Source organism: Ursus arctos, unplaced genomic scaffold, assembly GCF_023065955.2.
Source record: "Ursus arctos isolate Adak ecotype North America unplaced genomic scaffold, UrsArc2.0 scaffold_23, whole genome shotgun sequence".
Classification (NCBI taxonomy): Eukaryota; Metazoa; Chordata; class Mammalia; order Carnivora; family Ursidae; genus Ursus; species Ursus arctos.
In genome coordinates, this window is record NW_026622908.1 from 48371783 (window position 1) to 48387144 (window position 15362).

The window sequence follows — 15362 nt, forward strand, 5'->3', positions numbered from 1 at the left end:
TCCCGTCTATTTGCCCAGCTCTAGCTTGCCAGAGGCCAGCCCAAATGGACAGCAGAAAAGAAGATCCAGGTGTGAGCCCAGCTAGGCAGGGTGAGGGCAGAACCCAGGCTTCAGGGTGGCCTGACTCACACATCTCATCCTTGTTTCTGGCATTCCGAGACAGGTTTCGGATGAGGCCAGTGAGCGAGCGCAGCTGGTGGTGGTCAGCGGTCCGAACCCGGTCCAGCAGCGGGTTCAGGATACGCTCCTGCTCCAGAGCCAGGCGGCTCAGCACGCCCGCCCACTGCAGGTGGGAGAGGAGCTGGTGAGCGCAGGTGAAGCCCCAGCCCCGTGGCCTGCACTCCCGGCTGGCTCTTCTCTCTGTCTCTCTCTCCATCTCTCTAGCTCCCCAGCCAATCTGGGGAATTCTGAGGCGGGAGTGGCCCCTCATGGTCTCTCACCTGCTCAGTGCACCGTCTCCTAAGAGGTCTTCCTGCTTCCGCCTTCACACCCCAGCCAGGAGCCTCACCAAGTGTGACCTGGGTTGGCCCCTCCTCGGCTCAAACCTCTCCTTAAAGCCAGCATAGAACTTAATCCCCAGGGGCCTCTGGGGCCCGTCCGGTCCGGGTGCCGGCCTCGCGTCCTCGCTACCCCTCAGGTGTCCCTCCCTCTGATGTTTTGGCTCACCCGCATATTTGCGTTCGTCCCGCCACCCTGCCCCAGCAGGATAAACTCCTAGGGACCTCCTGTGCCCTCCCTGTTCCCCCCTCCTGTCCCCAGTGCAAGGCCAGGCACGGGTCCTCACCCTGCGGTCGCCCGCGGTGACGTTCTGCAGCGCCCCAGCAGCTGCCTCGGTCGTGTGCGGGTTGAGCTCACAGCGCTGCAACAGCCGATTGTACAGCCCCACGATCTGGGGGCTCCACAGCCACTCGAGACCCTTGGGGTCCTTAGAGACTTCGGCAAAGGTGAGTGCGTCGGCCGTGAGGGGCAGCTGGGTAGGAGGCGGGGAGGGTCAGCCAGGCTCAGACTGGGGCCCCTGCTCCCAGCTGCCCAGGCCTGTGCCCACCTCTCGAAGCCGCCGGCTCTGAGGCGTGAAGCAGCCCACCACCTCGCCGGGTGGTGCCCCAGCCATGTCCCTGCGGCCCCTGCCCTCGAGCCGCTGTAGGGCTGATGGCGGCATCTCGTCATACAGGCGGTAGGACAGGTTCCTCAGCACGCACACAGCGTTCTCCACGCTCTGCAGAGGGCAGACCGTGGTCAGAGTGGGCTGGAAACCCCCAGGGCCCTGAGGCAACGGCCGCCCCTCACCTTGTCCTCGCACTTGCCCACGTCCAGGGCATGGTTGATATAGGTGACCAGGGCATCCACCAGCCCATGGCACTCACGCATCTTCTGGCGAGTGGCCTGGGAGGCTGAGCTGAGGTTCCTACGGGCGGAGGCAGATCAGAGATCCCTAGTGGGAACCAAACCCAAGGGCTGAGACCCTGAGCCCCAGCCCCCTCCTTCCCCTGAGCTGGGCCCTGCCCCTTAGCCCCTACTGGCCCTGGTTCCGCTGCATGCCCATCCCCCATGGACCCCTCCAAGTGTCCAGAGTGGGGGTTATGGGTGTCAGATGAAGTCCGTGATTTAATGACATCTGTGCCTGTGGCCCCCAGGGCCTATGACATCTGACGTGTCAGCCACACCCAGTTTCCTGTCCCATTTCTGCGTCAGCACCTGTGCCTTGCTTGGCCAGCCCCCCTGGCCGGCTCCGCCTTGCCACTCAGACCTGAGTCAAAGGCCCCTTCTCCAGGCCTCCCCTGCCCCCTTCTAGGCACCCGGCTCTCTCCCCATGGCCACCCTCTTGGCCTCTCGCAGCTGACTGCCCCCTGCCGGCGCACCTGAGGAACCCCGTGGCATTATAGAAGATTTCAGCCTCGGAGGCATTCTGCTGGATGAGGGGGGGTCCCCCGGCGCCCGAGAGGGGGCTCAGCACCAGGTCCGTGAGCTGCTCCAGTGTGTCTCGGGCCAGGCGGTCCTTCAGGTGGTCGCTGGAGGACAGGTTCCACAGGATCCCTGGGGCGGGCGGGGCCGCGGCCGTGGTCAGCGACAGCCTGCTGGTCCCCTCCGGCCCCTCCGGGTGGCATGTGGAGCCTCCCCCAAGAGCGCCCTAGAGAGCCTGCGTGTGAGCTGCAGGTCACGGGGTGTGACACAGCACGGGGGACAACGCGTGGGGACAGGGGTCTGGAGGCCAGCTGCAGAGATGTGCCAGCAGAAGAGCCGTGGGGGCCGAGGGGGGGGGACAGAGGGCAGAGGGACGGAGAGGCGCTGGTGTAGCCCCGTGGGCGAGCCCAGGCCCACCTGTGACGTTCTTGCGCAGCTCATCGTCGTGCTCACGCAGCGTCCGCAGCAGCTCGAAGATGCCGTTCTCCTCCACCAGGGCCAGCTTGTTGTCCGCGCTGTCGTAGACGAGGTTGCGCATGGCGCCCGTGGCGTGGCGCTGCACCTCCTGGTTGGCATGGTTGAAGAGCTTCACCAGCCTGGGCACAGCCTGGAGGCTGCGGGCCTGCGCGCGGGCATGTGGGCGTTAGCGCACGTGTGCATGCGGCATAGGTGTGCACAGATGTGTGCGAGTAGACGACCGGAGATGTGTGCAGGCCTGTGCGCACGGGTACCGGCGTGTACGGGGAGGTGTGCGGAGGTGTGCAGGTGTATTTGTCCGAACGCAAATCACTTGCTCCTCCCCCTTCTCTGCTGGGGAGGCGCTGGGCCAGATGGGGTCTGTCCGGTCAGTGTGGGGGTCAGCGAGAGGTGGTCCGGGACCGGGGATCAGTGAGAGGGGGGGATCATGCGGGTGTCAGCAGGGGTATTCGGGGACCAGTGGGCCACCAGCATAGCAGCGGGGGCAGTCGGTCACCTGCTTCTTGGCTGCTGGATCACTGTAGCACTTGTGCTGGATGTAGGCTGCTCCCAGCACCTGCAGGTTGGGGTCTGAGGCCATGAGGTACTTGACTGCTGAGGGCAGGTCAATGTCATCAAATCTGTAAAGACAGGGGTCAGGGGTCAGTCTGACCCCGGGGTCGGGCCAGCGCCATGGCGGAAGTCCCCTCCCCAGGCCGGGCCCAGCTCACCCGCTGCTGAGCCTCTGCAGGGTGCGGTGGCCACTGTAGCTGTCCAGCCCACGCACGTCCGGCAGGGGGCTGGCGTCGGCCAGGCTCAGGCTGAGGCTGCGCACAGACGGAGCCCGGGCCACAGGCTCCAGGACACCCCCTGGCACCACCCCGGCCCCGACACGGCTGCGGTGGCTGCTCTGGAATCGCTGCAGGGTCCGCATGGCCGGTGCGCGGATGGTCCGGCTGGGCGGCCCCTCGGTAGCCTCTGGCCAGTCCAGACCCCCTGCCCGGCTGGAGCTGGCCTGGCGCTCATAGGCGAAGGCCCTGTAGGCGGAGGCAGCCGGGGGCTCCAGCTGCTCGGACACTACGCTGTAGCGGTCATCCAGGCCTCCAGCCCCTAGCCTCAGCGAGCGCAGGGACAAGGTGTCATAGTCCACCCGGCTCCCCACCCCACCACGCTCATGGAAGGATATGGGCCGGGTAGGCATGGGTGCAGCGGGCTGGGCTCCCCCGTACCCTGCAACCCCAAAGGTGCTGCCCCCGTTGTGGGCAGAGCTCAGTCTCCGACTGGAGCTCAGGTCCACAGCTGAGCGAGAGGACCAGGAGGCAGGGCTGTAGGCGGGCTTGGCAATGGGCCGGAAGGTCTGTAGGGCAGCGAGGAGAGCAGTGAGGGGGTGTCGGGGGCCCACCGGTCCCTCTCCCTCACCCTGAGCTTCCAGCTTCCCCCCAGCTTCCCCCATGAGACTCTCCAGGGGATGGAGAGAGTGTCACTCACAGAAGTGTTGTCCCCACCGAGGCCCTGGGAGCGGGAACTGAAGCCAGCCTGCAGGGTGTGGTACTGACCGCGGGAGCCTGCCGACAGGGACAGTGGTAGCCTTGGCTGGGTGAGATGGCTCGTGGGTCTCCTCCAACATCAGCCCTGGTTGGATCCCTCCCACAGCCCCCTGCCCCTCCAGCTGTGCTGGGGGACAGGCACGCTCACCCCCCTGACCTCCTGGTCACCTGGGAAATGTGCCAGGGACTCCATCAGCTTTCCAATCCCTGCCAGGGCGCATGCCTGGCCCCCTCCTCCAGGAAGCAACACTGACCTCCTGTGAGCCAGTCCTATGCTGTGGTCACACAGGAGTGATGCCGCCCTTGCCAAGGACACACAGGCCCCTGTGCCATCCGGAAGAGCCACACCCGCCCATCCAGCCACACAGAAACAGGGTGCTGACGCCAGCCTGATTCTGTGGTGAGTGGACAGACAGGTGGGTGGCTGGAGGGTGGAGAGAGGGGGGAGGAGGAGAGAGGGCTGGTGGGACCGTTGGAAGGTTGGGAGGATGGATGTGAGGATGGACAGATGGGTGGTTGCTTGGATAGACAACAGCTGGGTGTAAGTCAGATGGAGACAGAGCAGGGGAATGGATGGGTAGGTGGGCTCCGTGGGCTCTGGATGGGGGCAGGGGGGGATCAGCCTCTGCTAGGGTCCCTGCTGGGGTCACCTTCTAGGGGAGAAAAGTCACATGTCCCCAGAGAGCCTCGGCAGGTGACCAGCTGGAGGGACTCATGGTGAGGGAGAAGGGAGGGGGCCTCAGCCTCTCCCCCAGCCTCTGTGAGCTGGAGAGTCTCGGGACTCCCCTCCCAGCACACTCTCCAGACCCGCCCTGGTTAATGAGGCTTCTAGGCAGGGGCTATTAACCCTTTGACGCTAGTGAGGCTCAGCCTGGGGGGACACACCTCCAGCCTGGGGACCCTACTCCCACCCCTAAATTATACTCCTTCCCCTAATTGGCAGGGTAGCCGGGGTGGTAATTAACCCCTCCCTGCTCCCTCCTCCACCCCATGACCCCTGGGCACCCAACTACTTAGCCACCATCAAGGCTGCGGCCCAGGCAGGGAGGACTCAGGCACCCAGGCTGCTCTGGCTGACCCTCTTCCCCCCAGGTGGCCAGCATCTGGAGACCTGTCTGGGGAAAGGGCCCTCTAAAGGTTGTGTGAACCACTGTGAGAACTGGTGTCTGGGCTCCTGACATCCTGGGAAGTCCGTCTAACTATCTAACCTCGATCCCTGTTGTTGCAGTCTGGCAAGGGAGGAAATGGCATTTCCAGAACAAATGCCCGGAACTCACTGTGTGTGAGACCCTTTAACACGTGCGCCCGCACAGGCACACGCACATTCACATGCACAGTCACAGGCATATTCACACGCGCACACGCAGTCACACGCACGTCCACACCTGCACACAGAGGCACGTGCACAGGCACACGCACCTCCACACACGCAAGTCACACGCACATTCGCACACACAGGCGCACACGCATCCATACCAGCACACGTAGTCACGTGTACACTCGCACACACAGGCGCACACGCGTCCACACCAGCACACGCAGTCACTCGCACACTCGCACACAGGCACACACGCGTCCACACCAGCACACGCAGTCACACGCACACTCGCACACACAGGCGCACACGCGTCCACACCAGCACACGCAGTCACACGCACACTTGCACACACAGGCGCACACGCGTCCACACCAGCACACACAGTCACACGCACAGTCGCACACGCGTCCACACCAGCACACGCAGTCACACGCACACTCGCACACACAGGCGCACACGCGTCCACACCAGCACACACAGTCACATGCACAGTCGCACACGCGTCCACACCAGCACATGCAGTCACACGCACACTCGCACACACAGGCACACATGCGTCCACACCAGCACACGCAGTCACACGCACACTCGCACACACAGGCGCACACACGTCCACACCAGCACACGTAGTCACGTGCACACTCGCACACACAGGCACACACGCGTCCATACCAGCACACGCACATTTGCACGTACATTTGCAGGCACACACACGTGCTGGGGTCTGCCTGGCACTGAGGGGCACTCCGCCGCTTGCTGTTCTCATGAAGAATAACTGGGTCAGGCCTCCGGTGCCCTCCCCTGCAATTCCACAGGGAGACCCTGGTCCAGACAGGCAGTTGGCTCTGGTCCAGGTTTCCCAGACCCACCCCCTCACGTTTCTGTCTGCTCATTCCCTCGGGGCCTGGGGGGGGTGGCGGGGAGGGACGCTGGAGTCTGGGTGTCTGTGTCTCAGTGTGTTTGTGTCCCTGTGGGACTGACGTGTGTGTCTGCTCATCTGAGATCGTGTGTGAGCCTGTGTTACGTGGGACCGGACGTAGGCATGTTCCGGGTTTGCTGACAGAGACAGGCCCTGCCTGGCCTGCCATGTGCCGATCCTGCCATGTGCCCATGGCGCTCTGGACTGAGGGGGCAGGTGGGGCCCAGCCAGGCTGGAGCACGAGGACCCCGGGGTCCCTGCTGGGTGGTGGGAGGCCGCACCCATGGCTTCTCCCACACCTGGTGGGGCGGGGCAGGTGACTCAGTGCAAGGCCTCGGTGAGTCAGGGCGCTGAACCCCAGCACCAGCCCTACCACGGCCTCTAGCCCTCGTACCACCACACCCACCGAGGCCACCTCTACCCAGGGCCCCCCGTTCCCACTGCCCGGCACTCACCCCGCGGGCATCCGCTTACCTCTGGCTGCCTCGGTGGCCCCCTCAGGCTCAGCTGCCCCATTGTGCCGAGCCTGCTGGCCTAGCTGCAGGAGGCGGGCGCGGACCTGCTCCTGGACGCGGGCTGCTCGCAGCCGCTCAGCGTCCGGCCCCTCTGTGGCCCGGCGGTCCAGCTGCAGGTCAGAGGGCAGCGCCAGGGAGCACACACCGGCCTCGGGCTGCAGGGCCGACAGCAGGAAGTTACCGTCCTGCATGGCGGCAGATGCGCCGGGCTGGGTTCGCGCCTGGCCTGGGCCACCGGGGCCTCCTCCGGCCTGAACTGTCTTCACCGTCCTGTCCCTGAGGTCCCCTCCCCACTGGCCTCGCCCAGAGCCGGCCTGGAGACAGACGCGGCCCAGCCCTGAGCTTGGCTGGGGGCGGGGACACCTGGGCCAGGTAAGAGGGAGGGGCCACCACCGGCTTAAGGTGGAATTTGGGCGGAAGAACAGGCGGACATCCCAGCCTGGCCTCCCTGTTCCTTCCACACCTCCCAGGACAGAGCAGCAGGCATCTGGGCCCATCTTAGCTCCCAGCTTTTGTTCCTAAGCCACAGTGGGCCTACTGTCCTGAGTGTCAGGGAAGGGCCAGAGTAGGCCACTGGGGAGCCTCAGGCCAGCCACCTCCAGGAGTTTTCTCTCCCTGGGTGACTGGGGGCTGCAGGTAGCCCCTCGAAGAAGGCAGCCAAGCCTGAGCTAGTCGGGGGTCAGCGCTACGAGTGAGGCTTGGGGATAAAGGGCTTGGGAGGAGTTTTAGGGTAGAAGAGGGCCCTGTGGACCTTGATCCTTGGTCCCCAAGAGATCCCAGAAGCAAATGGATAGACTGGCCCACCCCCGAGGCTCATGACCCTTCCGATCTCTGTCCTGTAGACCGTGGAAGTTGCCCCCCTCCCCCCATTTCTGCAGAGACCTCCAAAGGGTTGGCTTGGCCCCCTCTGGCACCCCTCCTGGGCTCTGGCCCCCCAGGCCATGAGGTAGAAGGCCATTCCCTACATGTGAGTCAGGGCTCAGCTCAACAGAGCTCTGACAGGGCAGGGTAGGCAGGACTGCTGCAGGGCATTGACTCAGAGGGGCCTCCTGCCTAGGCTGGGGGTGCAGGAGCTGGGGTGTGTGTTGGGGGAGGAAGAAACCAGGAGTCTGACAGAACAGTGATGAGGAGGGGTCAGCAGCAGGGGTGGGGAGCGGGGCCCAGGCTTAGCAGGGCTTGCCCCCAGAAGGTTTCCCTGGGGTGCTCCCATCCAGCTGGACCAGCATGTTGCAAGGCCTCCTGGGTAGGCCTCGTTTGAATCCAGGATAGGCCCCTGATGGACTGAGTAGGGGCAAAGGGTGAGCTGCCCAGGGCTGGAGGGGTGGGAGCTGAGTGGCCTCAGGTACTTCCTGGGCACCCCTCTTGAGAAGCCACTGCAGGGCCCACTCTAACAGCCTCCTCTCTCCTACGGGAGGCCCTTACCCTGCTCTCCTGAAGACATTGGCCTTAATCTGTAATCAGTCTTTTCAGCGGATGTGGTCCCAGGTGGGGATGGTGGTTGGGGGGGCCTGGGGGTGAGGAGGAGGGTCTGGGCCAGAAGGCAGGCCTAGGAGTGAGGTCAGTGCTGGAGAGGAAGGGGTGGGGTTGGGGGTAGCTTCAAAGGGGGAGCGGAGGGTCCCCAAAAAGTTCAAGGTGAAGCCTGGGGTGGGGCTGCCGGGCCAGGGTGGGTGCTCAGGTGGGAGACCTACCGTGCTGGTGGTCTGGATACCGCCGGCCCCATGGCTCATCCCGGGGGCCAATGGTGCAGGCCAAGGGGTCCCGGGCTCCATCCCAGGCCCGCGCGTCCGTCCGGGGCAGCCTCTCACTGCATTTTGGGACTGTGGGGGCACCGGGAGGGCGGGGTGGGAACGCCCGCACGCCCAGCTCATCAGACCGGTTGCTTCCCTGGGAGACGTGTTTTGTGTGGAAAAATCCTGGGAGACAAGTTGGTGCGGCACTGAGTGCACCTGGAGGCACACGCCTGGCACGGGCCTAAGGCCCGCCCTCCATTCGGGGTCTACCTGGGCCCACCTGGGGCCTGCGGAGGCCTGGCCTGGCAGCCTGCCTAGGGAAGCCAGACTCAAGGCTGCAGGTGGGGGTTCAAAGGGCTTGTGGGGTGGCCCCAAGGGGTAGGCCAGAGCTGCAGAGGGATGGAGGGGGCTTTGGCGGGGTGGCTCGGCCAGGAGAGCTTCCAGTGCCCCAGAGCTGCCCTGAGCCTCCCTAAGGACATGTGGACCCCTCCCCCACCATGACCTCTTACCTCTTTGGCTCAGTGTTCCTGGAAAGCCTGGGATCTTGGGTGTACTTTCTCTAACCACTGCACGGCCAGGGGGACTAGTCATGGCCCAGACCTGTTACCACCACTCTCAACCCCAGGCCAGGAGCCACATCTGACCCCTGCAACCAGCCTTCTGTTCTGTCCTTCCCAGAGTTCCCTTTTCCCTGTAGCCAGTGCTTGGGGAGGGGGCACAGGAGGATTCAAGGTTAGGCTTGATGGTGGGCTTCCTGGAGGAGGTGGGTCTTTGGCAAATGGAAGATACACCCAAGGAACTTAGAAAACAGATGGAAGGGCCATCCGTGTGGCAGGGCCTGGGAACCTGTGTTTAACCCCCTGGGGGTGCTGCTGCTCCATCCGGTTTGAGAACCTGGGACTTGGGGACTCCAAGGGTGAGTAAGTGAGTCTCTTTCTCAGGAGGTGGGCAGCTCCTGGGGGAGGCTGGACTCTGCCCTGGGGTGTCTGAAGTGAAGTGACAGCTTGAGGGGGTGAGTTAGCATTTCTACTCCTCCATCTGACTGGGCAAAGAGGGTGTGCTGAGTGGGCAACTGGAGGTGGGGACCCCAGGTAGCTATTAGAAAACTCTCTGAAGGAGGAACTAGGGACAAAGACCAGGGGGTGTCGGATGGGGAGGCCTCCAGGGCGGAGGGCCAGAGTTGGGGGGGAGGGGGTGGAAGGTGGATCCCCTAGTGCTGGCTTCAGTGACCTGGAGCTGGGGGAGGGGCACAGAGGGGAGTCGGGTGTGTGTGTGGGGGGGGGTTATTATGGAGCAGAAGATGGGGAAAAAGCTTGGAGATATTACAGCAAAATAATATTGAAAACAAAATTTGGGAACACACACTGGCACAGAGAGGCACAGAGAGGTTAAGCAGTTGGCCTGGGGCTACACAGCCTGCAAGGGTGGGGGTAGATCAGTGAAGCCCTCTTGTGAATCGAACCAGATGTGGGGCGCAGCTCGCTGGCTGGAGGGCCCAGAGGCGCGGGTCTTGCTTCCTCTCCCCCGCGGCCCGGCGCGCGTCGCGTCCCTGGAGCTTCCCGTCAGCGAACCCGCGCCCACGCTCTCAAACCTTCCAACCTCCCGCGATCTGGACTCCCGCCAAGTCCAGCTCAGGGCCCGCATCCTCCACGGAGCCTATCTGGATTGGCGCGGTGGGCGCCACCTCCCCGGCCCTGTGGGTAGTGTGGCCCTCGCGCCAAATCCCCGAGGATCCTGGGACACTTGGGACCTGGCATCCCCTGTGCCCCCAGCTCTTGCCTTGCGCCTTTGGTGTAGAAAGGAGCTGACGGATACGGGCCCCAGGCAGCCCAGGGAGCCCCGGGGGCACTTTTCATCGCCCCCATCCACCCCCCTGCTCCCATCCCTCCCTCTGTCTGTCCATCCATCTCTTGTCGGTTTGGTCAGACGTGTCCGGACCTCTTCTGCACACCAGGCACTGTTCTGGGGAAGGCGGGTGTGACCCAGACGCAGGCCCCTTTCCCACGGAGGGGTCCTGCGTGCTGACCTCCCCGCCGGAGCTGCCTCAGGCTCCCAGGGGTCTTTAACCTCCCACACCCACTCCCACTGACTTCGTGTGCACGTGCGTTGGCTAAGTTTCTGGCATCAGTGTTTCAAACTTTAGATTCTGGCTTGTATTTATTCCAGAAAAGTTTTCTCCTGCTATATATCATGTGTTTTTCTTCTCTCGTCTTCTGGCTTGCCTGTGTGCCCGTATCTCTTGTCTTCTCAGCAATCACGCTTAGCTCTGTTCTTTTCTATTCCATTTTGTGCACTTTTCTCAAATTTGTCTTCTGTGTTCCTGACTGGGTTTTCAATGATGGCTATTCTTATGTTTGGAAATTCCTAAGGTGGCTTTTATTTCTGTAAAGGTTTTCTTTTTCTCTTCCATTCCTCCCCTCCCAAGTGTTGTCAGATTTTAATTTTGTTTTTATCATTGATTTTTTGAAGAAGACTGAATTTTCAGAGTAGTTTTAGGTTCACGGCAAAATTAAAAGGAAGGTACAGAGATTTCCCTGCTCCCCCTCTCCTTGCCCCACCCCCACCCCCCTCTGCTGCACGCCCAGGCATACACTCCAAGCGTACCAGCATCTCCCACAAGAGTGGGACACTCAGTTTGATCCATGAACCTACATGGACACACCATTGTCACCCGAAGTCCATAGTCCGAATCAGGGTTCAGGCTTGGTGGCGTGGCTTGGGCAAATATGCAGTGATGTGTACGCACCGTTATAACATCCCACAGAGTAGCTTCACTGCCTTAAAACCCTGGGCCTGTTCGTCCCTCCCCTGCTCCCACAGCCCTTGGTAACCACTGGTCTTGTTATTGGTCTTGTAGTCTTGCCTTTCCAAGAACGTGACATTGCTGTCATTGGAACACACATATGGTGTCATTGGAACCACACAGTAATAAGCGTTTAATGTTCCTCCATGTCTTTTCGTGGCTTGATAGTTTTTTGGTGTTTTGGTGTGTGTGTGTGTGTGTGTGTGTGTGTGTGTGTGTGTGTGTGTGTTTTGAATGCTGAATGATAGTCCGTTGTCTGGATGTAACCACAGTTTATCCATTCACCTACCGAAGGGCGTGCTGGTTGCTTCCAGTTTTTGGCAATTATGAATAAAGCTGCTCTAAACACCTGTCTGCAGGTTTTGTGTGAACAAAAGCTTTCAGCTCATGTGGGTAAATATCTAGGAGTGTGATTGCTAGATTGTATGGTACGAAGTTGTTTCGTTTTGTAAGAAACTGGCAAGTGTCCTCCAAAGTGCCTGCGTCATTCTGCATTCCCACCAGCACCGAGAGACTGTTCCTGCAGTTTTCCTCATATAGATCTTGTGTGTATTTTGTTACATTTATACCTGAGTATTTAATTTTTTTGGTGTTAATGCAAATGGTATTTTTTTTTAAAGATTTTATTTATTTATGTGACAGAGAGACAGCCAGCGAGAGAGGGAACACAGCAGGGGAGTGGGAGAGGAAGAAGCAGACTCCCAGCGGAGGAGCCCGATGTGGGACTCGATCCCAGAGCGCCGGGATCACGCCCTGAGGCGAAGGTAGACACTTAACGACTGCGCTACCCAGGCGCCCCTTGTGTTTTAATTTTTAAGTTCTAATTGTTCATCGCTGATATATAGGAAAGCAAGTGACTTGTGTATTAACTTTATATCCTGCAACCTTGCTTACAGTTGCTTATCAGTTCCAGGATGGTTTGTTGTTGTTCTGCTGATTCTTTTGGGTTTTTTACATAGGTTTCCTCTGTAAACAAAGCCATTTATGCACACATCCCTCTAATTTCCCTTTTATTTCCTTTTCTTGTCTTATTGCATTAGCGAGTACAGTTGATCCTTGAACAGCATGTGTTTGAACTGTGCAGGGCCACTTATTTGTGGACTTTTTTTTTGGATACAGTACAGACCGTAAATGTATTTTCTCTTCCTTATGATTTTCTTAATAACATTTTCTTTTTTCTAGCTTACTTTAAGAACACAGAATATAATACATATAACATACAAAATATGTGTCAACTGACTGTTTACGTTATTGGTAAGGCTTCCTGTCACCAGTGAGCTATTAGTAGTTAAGTTTTGGGGGAGTCAAAAATTATATGTGGATTTTCGACTGTGCAGGGTTGTTGCCCCTAACCCTTGTGTTGCTCAAGGGTCAACTGTACTTCCAGTATGATGTTGAAAAGGAGTGGTGAGAGGCATTTATTGCTAATTAGAAAAAAAAAATTTCCTCAAGTGTCACCTCTGACCTCTCTTACCCCAGCGGCATCCTCGGTACCTTTCCAGCCTTCGGGTCTTTTCTGGGATATCACCTTCTCAGACTTGCTTTTTCTGACTGCTGTTTATGACTGTGGGCTCACTCAAATTTACTGTTCTCTTTCCTGGCTTAATTGTTTTTCTACATCCGTTGATGCCAGCTAACATACTAGACGTTTTCTTTATTGTGTCTGTTGTCTGCTCCTCCTCACCCTTCACCTGAACCTCAGTGCCTAACATGTAGTGGGTTCTCAATAAAGTAATTAAAATGGATTAATAAATTATGGTATACATATAGTCCAGGTTACATGGGATTTCGCTTGAACTTTTCCTCTGCTTCCTGAGGTAATTATTTTTCCGATGTGTATGCTTCACCTGCCTACTGTTTGCATTTCCTTTCTCTCCCCCTCTCTTTTGGAGAATGTATTCCTAAACCCAGCACTAGTTCTTTTTTGTTATGAAACATCTGTGAGTGGAGAAAAATCCCATGTGAACTACGTACTTGGGGAGGAGAGGGCAGTATGAGCTAAGGGCATCTTGTAGCTTCTGGGCAGGTATGTGGCAGGCAAGCCATGTCCTCTGCCCTGTAGGCACCTGTGCTCTGTGGACCAGCGTGACTTGTGAAGCCCACGTGTTACAGGTGACTAGTGTCTACAAACATCTGCTGGTTACTCTGGTCAGCAGTGGCAGGGCTGAATGTCCCTTCCAGCAGGGTCATTTCTAGAATCTTCTCAGGGCCAGATGGTGGTGTCCATCTGGTTCTTCTTTCATTGGGATCCTTCCTGCTGCCCTGTGTTCATGGTGAGGTATGACCTAAGGATATGATGAGGGAACAGAAGGCAAGCTGAGGACAAAGCAGAAACTGACACCCCGCACCCCCCCATGGGACATACGTGACATTCCTCAGGCACTCCTGGCTGCCCTGAAGGACAAAGAAACAGTTAACCTATAGATACAACAATCCTGCAAGACTTAAGTCTCCCTCAGTTTACAAATGTCTTAGCAGTTTACAGGAACGAAGCATTTCTATCAATAACCTAGCTTCCGGAAGGGAATGTAGATATAATTAAATGTCCTTATAATCTGCAGCCTCCAGGAAGTTCCCAACCATCTTAGTGTTAATGCCTTGCTGGAGGGCAAAACCACCTTAACTTGACTAAGGCAAGGCCACAGGTATCTTGTGAATCTTCTTTAACATATGAAAGTACTTTCTCAACCTCCCCTTTTCCTCACCTCCCCCAACCCCATGGTATATAATCAGCCACCCCTCACAACGCGGGGCAGCAGCTCTTTCTGCCCAGGGATCCTGTCCCTGTGCTTTAATAAACCACCAATTTTGCACCAAAGACTCCTCAAGAATTCTTTCTTGGTCGTTGGCTCCGGACTCCACCCCACTGAACCTCACGAGTATTCGTGTCCTCATCAGATACAACTTGGGCCAATCTCACGAGGATTGTTTGGGCTGCTGGGTGCACGTACTGCCTTCCCACTGAATGTGAGTAAATAAGTACAGAGAACCATGGCCCCCAAAACATCCAGGCCCTACTCCATGAAACCTGTGACTGTCACCTTACATGGCAAAAAGGACTTTGCAGATGTGATTACATAAAGAATATTGATTGAGGGGCACCTGGGTGGCTCAGTTGGTTAAGTGGCTGCCTTTGGCTCAGGTCATAATCCCACGGTCCTGGGATCAGGCCCGCATCAAGCTCCCTGCTCCATAGGGAGCCTGCTTCTCCCTCTCCACGTCTTGTGCTCTCTCTCTCTCTCTCAAATAAAATCTTAAAAAAAAAAAAATCGATTGAGATGGGGAGATTGTCCCGGTTAATGGAGGGGGACAGTGTAATCACAGGTGTCCTTACAAGAGGGAGGCAGGAAGGGTCAGACAGAGAAGTGATAATGGAAGCAGATGACAGACACAGGGAGGGAGGGCTATGAAAATGGCAAGCAGCTGGCTTTGAAGGTGGAGGAAGAAGCCCTGAGCCAAGGAATCCAAGCAGCCTCTAGAAGTGGGGAGAGGACGAAACAGATTCAGTCCTAAAGCCTGCAGGAGGCCAGGCCCGCAGAAACCTCGGTTTTAGGCCTTCTGACTCCCAGAACTGTGAGATGATAGTCTGTGGGAATGTGTTATGGCAGCCACAGAGATCTCATACCGGCAGAGCGCCAGCCTGCCTCCCAGGATTGGGACCCGTCTTCTACAGCTGACACCCCCAGGGAGGAGCTGGGCCTCCACGGCATCACCCAGCCTCTGGTCAGCACTCTCCCAGCATGCCCCTGCTCATCACCCAGCCTCTGGTCAGCACTCTCCCAGCATGCCCCCGCTCCTGAACTTCCACGTACATGACAGAAGTCAGATGAGCACCCTTCCTCCCCATTATGGTGAAAACCAGCTTGCCTTGGGTTTTCTGCTTCTGGCAACGCAGCGGAACCCTGCCCCCAACATGGTCATAGGACACTGCCCACCTTCACCTCCTGGGAAGAGGGGGTAGGACTAATATCCAAGTTCTGTTTTCAAAAGGGAGGGCTGTGAAATGGCCGAATGCTCTTTTCTCAAAGGTGCGAAGGCCCTGCCCCATGTCAGTTATGGGCGGCCACGTGACTCCACAGGCAAGACAGGCACAGACTGGCAAGGAGGAGGTTGGAAGCTCTTTCCCCTCGAGGTCCGACCTCTGAGGTTCAAGGGGAGAGGGAAGGAAGCCG

General features: G+C 58.6%; 1 protein-coding gene across 1 annotated transcript in view; it reads right to left on the reverse strand.

Moving 5' to 3' along the window:
• PKP3 (plakophilin 3) overlaps nucleotides 1-8454 on the reverse strand; it is a 10279-nt gene extending 1825 nt beyond the window's left edge. The window contains exons 1-11 of the mRNA XM_026490391.3: nucleotides 8346-8454; nucleotides 6617-6812; nucleotides 3847-3923; nucleotides 3090-3715; nucleotides 2876-2999; nucleotides 2320-2524; nucleotides 1860-2034; nucleotides 1288-1405; nucleotides 1046-1216; nucleotides 785-970; nucleotides 130-283 (exon numbers count right to left, since the gene is read on the reverse strand). Of these exons, the coding sequence (XP_026346176.2) occupies nucleotides 130-283; nucleotides 785-970; nucleotides 1046-1216; nucleotides 1288-1405; nucleotides 1860-2034; nucleotides 2320-2524; nucleotides 2876-2999; nucleotides 3090-3715; nucleotides 3847-3923; nucleotides 6617-6812; nucleotides 8346-8426 (2113 nt within the window). The 5' untranslated portion in view covers nucleotides 8427-8454. The remainder of the gene's footprint in view (nucleotides 1-129; nucleotides 284-784; nucleotides 971-1045; nucleotides 1217-1287; nucleotides 1406-1859; nucleotides 2035-2319; nucleotides 2525-2875; nucleotides 3000-3089; nucleotides 3716-3846; nucleotides 3924-6616; nucleotides 6813-8345) is intronic.
• Between the last annotated feature and the right edge of the window lie 6908 nt (nucleotides 8455-15362).